At 37.8% G+C, this 10,620-nt stretch overlaps 1 protein-coding gene across 1 annotated transcript; it reads right to left on the minus strand.

Annotated features, from left to right (window-relative positions):
* Window positions 1–932: 932 nt before the first annotated feature.
* LOC123249310 (olfactory receptor 8S1-like) lies at window positions 933–10,289 on the minus strand. The gene is made up of 2 exons (XM_044678304.1): window positions 10,250–10,289; window positions 933–1,639 (listed from the first exon to the last, which is right to left on the minus strand). The coding sequence occupies exons 1-2, from the start codon at window positions 10,287–10,289 to the stop codon at window positions 933–935; spliced, it is 747 nt and encodes a 248-aa protein (XP_044534239.1).
* Window positions 10,290–10,620: the final 331 nt, after the last annotated feature.

The following is a 10,620-nucleotide window of genomic DNA, read 5'->3' on the forward strand; positions in this document are numbered from 1 at the left end:
AAGGGATAGACATCACTTGGGTCATCTTGCTCATCTATCTTTTTGGAAATTCCTTAAGAAACATAAAATTTTAATTTTTCCAAAGAAAAGTTTTGACTAGGAAAACAAAGAAACATCCAAAATAAAATAGGAAAAGATGGGTTTACAAAATCAAGCCGTGCATTGCACAGAACAGAAATGCAAATTAAATGTTCACTGAAAGGATAAATAAATGACTCGTGTAGGTTAGGACCACCTGAGTATCTTAGGGAACAAGAATTGTTGATATTCTTTGTACAGTGAAAATAAAAGTGGATTCTGGGGGCAGTTAAATAGCACAATGGATAGAGTGCCAGGTCTAGAGTCCAGAGGACCTGAGTTCCAGGGTGATCTCAGACACTTCCTAGCTATATGACCCTGGACAAGGTACCTAAGCTGTTTGCATAGCCTTTGCTTTTCTGTCTTAGAGTTGTTAAGACAGAAGGGCTTCAAGGACTATGAATTATTACTAGAGTTGTTACTGAGACAGAAAGTAAGTGTTTAAAAAAACTGGATTCTGAAAGGAAAACCTGAAGTGCAATCCTAACTCTTCCCTTAAGCATTTGTGTGAACTAGAATAAATCACTTAATCTCCTAAAGCCTCAGTTGCAGAATTGGTAAAATGGTAGCACTAGCATGACAATGACGATAAATAAAAATTCTAATACTGGTTCACAGTTGATTGTTAGGGTTTATGTGCCAATAGAATCTTAAATTTCTTTGAGAGAATAAATTCAAGGCACAAGGCAGATTGGTTTATGTCATCTCTGTCATCTCTTTGGTCCATCCCATTTCCAAGGCCATCAGAGAGCTGAAAGTATTCCTAGTCTCTGTATCGAAAGTCACAGCTCTGATGGACTTCTCAGATTCTACTCATAAGCACCATGGCTGATTGAGTTTTTAATCAATAAGAATTAGAGAGGAAACTTTTTTTTCCCCAATATTTTCTTTATGGCGATTCTGACTTCCACATTCTTCAGACTATAGATGATGGGGTTCAATAATGGTGTCACAGTGCTATACTGCAGGGAGATGACTTGTTCCAGGATAGAGCCAGTAGCAGGGCTCAAATATCGACCCAAACCTGTCAGAAAAAACAAGGTTACTACAATCACATGGGAGGAGCAAGTAGAAAAAGCTTTGCTTCTGCCTGAGGCTGAGCTGATCTTCAGGATGGCAGAGATGATTCGGGTATAAGAAAACAGGATGGGGAAGAAGCAGCCAAACCCAAAGATAACTAAGGTAGTGAACAAGATCATTTTGTTCAGGAAGAGGTCAGTGCAGGAGAGAGGTAAGAGTTCAGGCATCTCACAGCTGTAGTGGTGGATGAGGCGGGGGCCACAGAAGTGCAGCCTCAGCAGAGGCAGGGTGTTGAGCAGGGAGTTGGTGACCCCAAGTAGACAAGAACCACAGGCCAGAAAGATACAGAACTGTTTGTTCATGACTGTCACATAAACCAGAGGGTTGCAGATGGCTGAGTAGCGGTCGTAGGCCATGGCTGAGAGGAGAAAGGCTTCAGAAGATGCAATAAAAAACATTAGTCCAATCTGTATTACACATCTACTGAAGAAGATGGTTTTCCTCTTGGCCAGGAGTATTTGAACCAACTTTGGCACCATAACTGAAGAATAAAAGAGATCAAAAAAAGATAAATTCACCAGGAAGAAGTACATGGGAGTGTGAAGGTGAGAATCCATCTTGATGATTGCCATTATCAAAAGGTTCCCAGCTAAGGTGAGAAAGTAGATCAATAGGAAGATAAAGCCTAGGATGTAATGGGTGTGAAGGCTGCTGGGAAATGGTAGAAGAATGAATTCTGGGTCTGTGGTCTGATTATTTGGCATCATTTGTTCTGGAAAAATCTCTCCCTGAGAAATAGAAAAGCACATCAACCAACCAAACAAACAAACATCATGCACCCAACAAATCTTTATGGACCAACTGGTAGGTGTTCAACACTGTTCCTAACTAACTAACGAACTAACTAACTAACTATATAAACTATAAGTCCCTGAAGACATTTCCCTGCCATTTTAGGGTCATAAGCTTTCTGAGGAGACAAGATGGAGACACAGGAAAAGCTTCTGGAAGAAAAATAATGCAAGAAAAGAATTAAGCATTAAATAGTGTGTTCAAGATGCTGCAGGAGTAGAAAGGAATAGAGTAGTGATGGATGGAATAGTAAGGGACCATTGGCATTATGGAGGAAATGAGATGATTTGAATTAAATGTTGGGACATGGTGTTATTGATATCTCAGTTCTCTCTTTGAGCTATGAATATAGAGGGCTGAGTTCTGGCCCTTTTCAAATGACTATAGATTGCACAGAGAGTGTCAAATTGGACTGGTAGAGGAAGTTCCTCAGTGGTAACTTTATTGGTCTGTCTGGTAAAAAACAACTAACAAACAAAGAGACACATTTATTTTCCTCAAAAATGACTTCTCATTCTGACATTTCCTTCCTGCCTTTATCCTTTTACTTCCATTGTTCTCTTCTCTATGACCTGCACCTCTTTCCTTCTTATTGTCTGTTCGTCAAAAAAAAAAAAAAAAAGCTGGATGTATTCATCCAGGTCCTCCATGCCACTTTCCCCATGAAATATTCCTTGGAAGGGGAAATGATATCTTTCATCCTCCTCTTCTACAGTATTTTGTTTGTGATTTGCTATATGTGCTACTAGAGCATAAACTTCTTAAGGTACAGAATTGTGTCTTTTTCATATTTTTCATTTTTGTATCACCCCAGTACCTGCATGAACTCTTGCACATCATAGATATTTAATAAATCGGCCAGTTGTCAGTAGCTGAATTACTAATTACATCATTTATGCCCTAGCTAGCTATCATTAAGACTATGAATGTATACTTTCCATACTCAAAATAATATGCAGAAATTATTTATAAAAAATTAAGGATGTGGCTTTTTAGGAAAGATGACTAAGTAATAATAATAAATTTAAAGGGAGGCAACCCCCTCCCATTACCACTGAAAAATCTGAAATAGAAACGATAAAAAGAAGGAAAATGGTTGAAAAATAAAGCAAGCAAAAGGGGGCAGGTGGATATCACAGTGGATTGAGAGAGATGGGAGGCCCTAGGTTCAAATCTGGCCTCAGACACTTCCCAGCTGTGTGACCCTGGGCAAGTCACTTAACCTCCATTGCCTAGCCCTTACCACTCTTCTGCCTTGAAACCAATACATAGTATTGACTCTAAGGCAGAAGATAAGGGTTTTTTAAAAAATAAACCAAGTCAAAATAGAATGAGTGAGATGAAGAAAACTCCTTTATAATGAAGAAATGTGATGACATAATTAAAAAAGAAAAAACTAAAATATCAAAACAAAAGATATGGAAAGAGAAACAATGCAGATCAAAACAATCTTCAGAGTTGTCTTCAAATTGAGAAATGATACAATTAGAGAAACTAGCCAAGAAAATAATAGTATCAAATATAAAAGAATTGTGTAGAAAGTAAAAGAAATCACAGAAAGAACTCAAGCTAGAATGAAAAGATCTTTAAAAAACCGCAAACACTCTGGTAGCTGCTGAAGAATATTGCCAATATTGGAATGAACAGTGACCATTGGCATTATTGAGGAGGTAGAATGATTTTAATCCAGTGTTAGAACATGATAAGATAAAATAACCCTCAAAAAATCCATAGATGTAAAAAACAAGACACTTACCACTGTAGAAAACAAAACCGTACACAATGCAGAGTAGCTGGAATCAAAATTTAAAAAATAATGGAATTATCCGAACATCTGGAAAAATGCTGATTCAAGGGATAGACCTGGAAGATGAATTATTGCATGACAATCTTAATAAAACTATTAGGTAACAGTGTTAATAAACAAATGACTTATATTATAAAAAATTTAGAGGAACAAAAGAATTTAAACCTTATATAGCACCCTCTCTCAATTATTCCATCAAATTCCATTCACACGTGTGAGTTTGTTCTCCAGAAGGTGGCTACTGGTAAGTGCTCTAAGGATAACTGATGAGTTTTTACTACAACTTTATAGCTTAAAGGCCCCCAGCAGTATACTTCCCAGCAACAGTCAGTGAAAAGACACAATTAACTTATAGCAAAGGTATTTATTAAGAACTTAGTAATAACAGTAACTACAAAACATTCCTCCCATAAACTTGGTGCATATTTCCTCCCAATTGCACAATATCTATGGGAAGAGTGGGCAGAAACTTAGAGTACCATGGTGAAGAAGTTCACATATATGCAATAGATATGGCCAAAACAGTCACAATTGTGATACTGATTGCTTTTAATGCTTTTTCTCTCTTTGTAGAGACTTCATCAAGTTCCCTTTTGTATGCAGCACCTCTTCAAGTTGTACATCTGGGTTTGCTTCTCACCATAGGTCAGCTCATGTTGCCAGGATTAGTTCCCCCTTGAGCCTACATCTAATTTATTTCCTCCCTGCCAGATAGAAGTTGTTTTTGGAAACTATTTCCTCAAATAAATTTCTCTATATTTGGAGCTTGTGTCTCTGCTCCTTGTTTGACACAGTACCTTTTATTAGTCCAGAAGCTGCTCTTCAGAATGAGATGATGGATAATGAGATTGGTTGGTTGTTTGTTGTCCTTTTTACTTGAAAAGGACCAAAATGGCATCACTACGTATGAGCTCAAAGGCTCTACCACAGGTTGGGTCCAAAGAGCCTGTATTTGGTATGGGGTTGTTTCTAATTTTGTGCATTTCATGTTTCTTTCTGTGAGACTAAGTCCTTTGTGCTTCCTTCTAATCCTCTATGAACAATTTGCTTCTGGGGCTTCAGTTACTCCTTCATTCTGACTTCTAAGTTTGGATTCCCTGCCTTTGAGCACCCCTGAATTTATGCCAAAGGTTTAATTTAAAGCAGTGTAAAAGTATATCCAATTTTTGGTTGCACAGTGAAGCTTCTTCAATTTGCAACTCACAAGTCACTAAATTATGAGTAATCTTTGACCCAGTAACACCAGTAGGAAGCATATACCCCAAAGAGATAAAGGCAAGAAGAAAGGGAACCATGGCTAAACAAATATTTATAGTAGCTCTTTTTGTGGTGGCAAAGAACTGAGAATAATAATTTGACTGGGGAATGGATACTGCTCTGCTATTAGAAGTGGTAAAAGGGTTGATTTCAGAGAAACCTAGGAACACTTACATACATGGAATGCAGTGAGCAAAACCAAAACAGTTTATATGTATAACATCAAAGTAGTAAAAATGAACATTTTGAATAACTCAATCAATACTGATCAACACAGAGGATAGATAATAAAAAATGTTAGCCACTTTCTGATAGAGTGTTGAGGGACTAAAGATGCAGAATGGGATATGTTTTCTGAACATTGACAATGAAGGAATTTATTTTGCATGTCTAAGCATATTTGTTACAAAGGTTTTTCCCCCCTTTCTCCTCCCCATATGAGAGGAATGTAGGAGGAAGAGAAATTATATTTTTGTGAATTGAGATGAGATAAAAAAATTTTAAATGTTGAGGTTGTTCCCTTTAATTCTATCACAGAAAGAAATAGCATTTCATACAAGTGTCATGGAATGCCTTTTCAAAAGCATTGTCAACTTTTAAAACACATCAGCATCTCATTACTTCTGTTATTTATTCTTTGCTTTCTGTGATACAATCAGCTTAGGCAAGAAGACATCAGATCCTGCTCCTCTTAAAATTATATTTTTAGGGGCAGCTGGGTAGCTCAGTGGATTGAGAGTCAGGCCTAGAGATGGGAGGTCCTAGGTTCAAATCTGGCCTCAGACACTTCCCAGCTGGGTGACCCTGGGCAAGTCACTTGACCCCCATTGCCTACCCTTACCGCTCTTCCACCAAGGAGTCAATACATAGAAGTTAAGGGTTTAAAAAAATTATATTTTTGGAAATCATAAAAGAAAACTTTCAAGAATTCGAAAAAACAATCTCAAAATACAAAGTGAAAAGAAGAAGAAATTTCAGTAAGCCATTATTGCCATTTTTTAAGACTGCAATAATGACAAAGTAATTCCAATTTCTAGATGGTAATTAGAAATTTATTAAGAAAATGGAATGGTCTCAGCTAACTTTTCCAGGAGAACAGTGACTATTTAGAGAAAGTGTATTTATTACAAATAAAAGACTAAAAAGCATGGACCATGAATCCCCACTTATCTACTCTATCTAGCATGGTCAGAAAGGGGCATTTGTGGATAGTCATAGTAATATGAATCTCACTTGAAACTCTAAACAGTGTATTCTCTGAGTCGGGTAGGAAATATAAGTTATATAGCAAACTTTTAAATTTATACCAAATCACAAATGGTAATAATGATAGTTAATATTTAAGAAGTGTTTCCTACATATCAGATACTATGGTAAATGATTTAATTATGATTACTTTTGATCCTCATGACTACTTTGGGAAATAAGAACTATTATCCTCATTTTACTGAGTCAGTTAAGTGACTTGCCTAGGGTCACACAGCTAAGTAAGTCTGAAGACAAGTTTGAATTCAGTTCCTCCTATTGTTATATTGATTTCTGGGACAAGATGGACACCATTGCTTTTAGTTATGCCCAAGATGAATAAGTCTAATTCCTCTCATGTTTTGAAATCCTTCAAATTTTGAAGACAGTTCTAGTTCTTTTTTAAAGATGAGGAAGAGTTGGAAATACTTTGAATCAGTAGATGGGGAGAGACTGAAGAAGATGGAAAAAGGCAGAGATAAAGCTTTCATGATGAGGAGTTGAGTTTGGTGAAGAAAAGGGTCATCATCAGAGACTGATGTGAAGCATATAATGGATGGTAATGATTTAAAGGGGCTTTGCAATGAGGAGAAGTAAGTTTTCTTGCTAAGGCATAAAAGAAGCTACTCAGCTGAGAAAGTGGAACAGGGCATTGTGAGAGGATTGAGAGAAAAGAGAAGGTTTGGTCTAGATGATGTGGGAGATAGCATAGAGAAGGAATTATGGAGCAGTAAAAGGATTGTCTTGCTATAGTGAGGGACCAGAGGATGTTAGATAATATATATTTGTAGATCCAGTCAGCATGGCTGTATGACTTCTTCCATCTTTGTTCAGCTACACCTGAAGAGGAAGAGAAGAGCAGATAATAGGTTGGGGGATAATCTAGGGTTGTGTTGTGTCACAGTATGATTAGTGAAAAGAAAGAAAGGAGGGAGTCAAGGGTAGAGGACAATGTAGAGTTGAATTGGCTTAAGAAGGGTTCAACAGTAAGTTCAAAAAGAGAGGGACATTGCTTGGGGAAGGATGGACCAAGCATTTTGCCTTATATAGAATAGAAACTGAGCTTCTGATGTAGAATTCTCATTGTATAATTTGGCAATCTCAGTAACATTCTTCAGTTACTTTTGAGCACAGACTTCATTAGGGACAAACATAGGACACAGGAACATAAATGCAGGTATATATGTTGCCCAGCATTGCCCAGATAACATCAATCAAAATAGGGTGGTTTGTGAACCCTTAAGAAATTGACCATTTATAAACACCAGAATGGGTTCAAGGTCATTAGGTCATTACAGGCCAAGCTCAATTTCCTTTTTGTCCGGACTAATAGCCTGGCAAGCTGGAAGAATATTCTAGATATAGTATAGCTGGATTTCAATGAGACAAATAGCAGAGTCTCACAGTGTCCTTGTAGATAAGATGCAAAAATTCAAAGATATGGTTTTAGTGTGATTAATTTTCCATATGTAACCTTGAATAAATGGATTTCTTGATTTATAGAAACAGATATTGGAAATGGTCTTAAAATGTAATGGATTTTGTAAAGTGTTTTGGGCTCTTTCTGTGACATGTGAAGAGGAAAGCATTGATGGAGGCACAGATTCTATTCTGCTTATAATGTCAGATAATTTGAAGAGTAGAACAGCTTTTATAATTACTGCAGCCTCTCAAATTTATTCTCTCTAAAACAACTTATGATACTATTATGTTAAGATCAAAGGTAATGGGCATGTTTTTGTGTTGTCTTTAGATATTCTATAATGGTTATTTCTGAATATTTCTGGTTTTTAAAAAGGCTGGAAAAATGAAATCCATGAAAAAAAAGAATTCCTTTGAAAAAAATATGAAGGAACATAAGGGACACTGCAAACCCAACGTGATGCCATCATGTCGCATGGCCAGCAAAAGCATGACTTTCTTGAGTCTGCATGAATGGAAGCCCAGTGTTACAGTCAGATCAGCTAGAGTGCTGTGTTTAAATGCATGCACCCCATTTTGGGAAGAACACTGACAGGCTGGGGTATGTTCCCAGGAAGGTGTTGGGTAGAGGAGGGATCTGAGAGAAGGAGAAGCAAGAACCATTTGAATGCACTGAGGACATTTAACCTGGAGGACTTTGTATGGATGTGAGAGTGGACTTTAAATAAATATACGAAGGACTAAGATGGGCAATAGCGATTAAGTTTAATTGCCGCAGGGCAGCTAAATGACTCAATAGATAAAAAGTGGACGTCCTGAGTTGAAATCTGGCCTCAGACACTTCGTAGCTGTGTAACCCTGGGCAAGTCACTTAGCACCATTGACTAGCCTTTACGGTTCCTCTGCTTTGAAACCAATACTTAGTATTAATTTTAAGATAGAAGATAAGGGTTTAAAAGTTAATTGACCCCAGTGGACATACCTAGCTTTGAGTAGAAAATTCCAGAAAATTCAGTCTTTTCCTATTCCCTGATTTCTTCTCTTCTCTCCTTGACCTGACACTGTCAGCCTTAGAACAATGGGAAGTCACAGGAACAGAAAGAAGAAATGGGAATCTATTCTGAAATTCTGAAAGATCTGAAAAGGATCAGAAGGTGAGCAAACTGGCAGCAGAGAGGGAAAGCAGAGTCTGCCACTGTAGGGTGGAAAGACATAGACAAGACCCTGGAAGATAAAAAGACCAGAGAATGGAGCAAGGCAAGTGATGTGGAGCCCAGGCAAGCTCGAGGCACTTAAGGAGGTTGGACTAAGGAAGGAAGAGACCAGGTAGAAGGCCCAAGCAGCAAGAATGACTTTGATACTCATGGTAGACCACCACCTCAGTTTGCAAGATTGGTCCTTTTGAATTTCCATAAAGATGTTAATTTACAAGGAACAGAGCAGACCAATTCAGAAATAATGCCCAGATGAAAGGCAATCTTAAAATGTGTATAACTGAGGAACACCTTAGTGAGTAAATAGAATTCTTTGGTACAGGTAGAGATTGTATTCTTCCTGGGCAGTTGCTGAGCACCTGGGGTTAGAGAGACAAGCACCCATTTCTGGGGAAAGGGAGAAGCTTTCATTTGGACAAAAGCAGAAAAAAAATGTTATGAAGCAGAAATGAAATAATTCATATAAAACCCTTTTCAAAACATTAAGTACTTCATATGTGCCAGTTATTATTAAGATTATTACTATTTTTATTATTGTAAGCCTATGGTCACCAGATGATGATGATGACTTCATTCTCTGAGCCTTCTACTGCACTTCTGCTGAGAGTGAGCACAGAGAAGTCAAGGCATATGCTGTTAAATGTTTAACAAGCAGACTTTCTGGGGGAAAAATATGCATGCAAACTTTAAGTTTAATCTGCGTTACTAACACTTTCCTAGGTCTAGACAATCAACAGAACAATACATCAAACCCTGATTTATAGCCACAGTTTGAGAAGTTGTAAATGGTCCCATGGAAAATCAAACAATTATCTCTCCCAAATTGTTAGAGCTGGCTCCAACACAATCCTAGACAAAACTTTAGATCTGTGAGCAGGCAGGAATATCCAGAGCAGCCTGCGCTCTGCATAAATACCTGTATTTTCTTTTCACCTTCTCTTCTCAATCCCTTGAAGCCTGACATCTGGCTTTCCTCCTCTACTGAAACTTCTTTCTCAGAGGTCACCTGTGAGTATACAAATTCAGTGTCCTTCATTGTTCCTTTAGTTTTTCATTCTTCATTGGCAGGAAGGTTAAAAGTTCTGGAGACCCAGTTCTACTAGAATCTATCCTTAAGTCCTTGGGCAAGTGCTTTTGAATTTCCTTCAGTGGGTCTCAATTTGCTCATGAGGGAGTTGTTCTTGAATGTTCTTGAAAGTCTTTCTCAGTCTTTAAATTCTATGACCCTCTGAAAGGCTGAGCTTACCCTCTGGTTGACAGATTTACATGGGTTACTCTTACATGGGTAACAGTTTTCCTCAAGTGGTTTTTCCAAGGAAACTAGATGGACTTAGGAAAGAAAACATCAACTTACCTTGACTCCATGCCACGTGATAGGCGGTGGCCTCTATCATCACCACTAACTCCCCACAGGTATTGATTGAGCACCAGATAGACACTGGTCAGCCTGAGTCCTCTTTTATCCTTCCTCCTTATATAGAATGACCTACCTGCCCACTCATATGACAGTCCCCAAGCCTTTGAGCAACCAAAACATACTTTTCTACTTCTGTGTCCCTTAAGTAGTTACACGCTCCTTCAACTTCAGCTGCTGGTCTGAATATTAGACTCCTTCACTGCCCAGCTGCCCCAGGGAGAAGGTTTCATCATTATTCTAGAGAGTAATTTAACAGATGGGATTGGATTCAATCCCAGAATATTATTTTTTATTTAGGTTCTTACTTT

This window comes from Gracilinanus agilis, chromosome 5 (assembly GCF_016433145.1).
Source record: "Gracilinanus agilis isolate LMUSP501 chromosome 5, AgileGrace, whole genome shotgun sequence".
NCBI classification, from domain to species: domain Eukaryota; kingdom Metazoa; phylum Chordata; class Mammalia; order Didelphimorphia; family Didelphidae; genus Gracilinanus; species Gracilinanus agilis.

Bases quoted from the DNA above. Each gene is read 5' to 3' on its own strand.
- LOC123249310 (XM_044678304.1), bottom strand. From the start codon at position 10,289: ATGATAGAGGCCACCGCCTATCACGTGGCATGGAGTCAAG. The intron at 1,640-10,249 runs GTAAGTTGATGT...TTTATTCTTCAG, and splicing joins TCACGTGGCATGGAGTCAAG to TTATGGTGCCAAAGTTGGTT.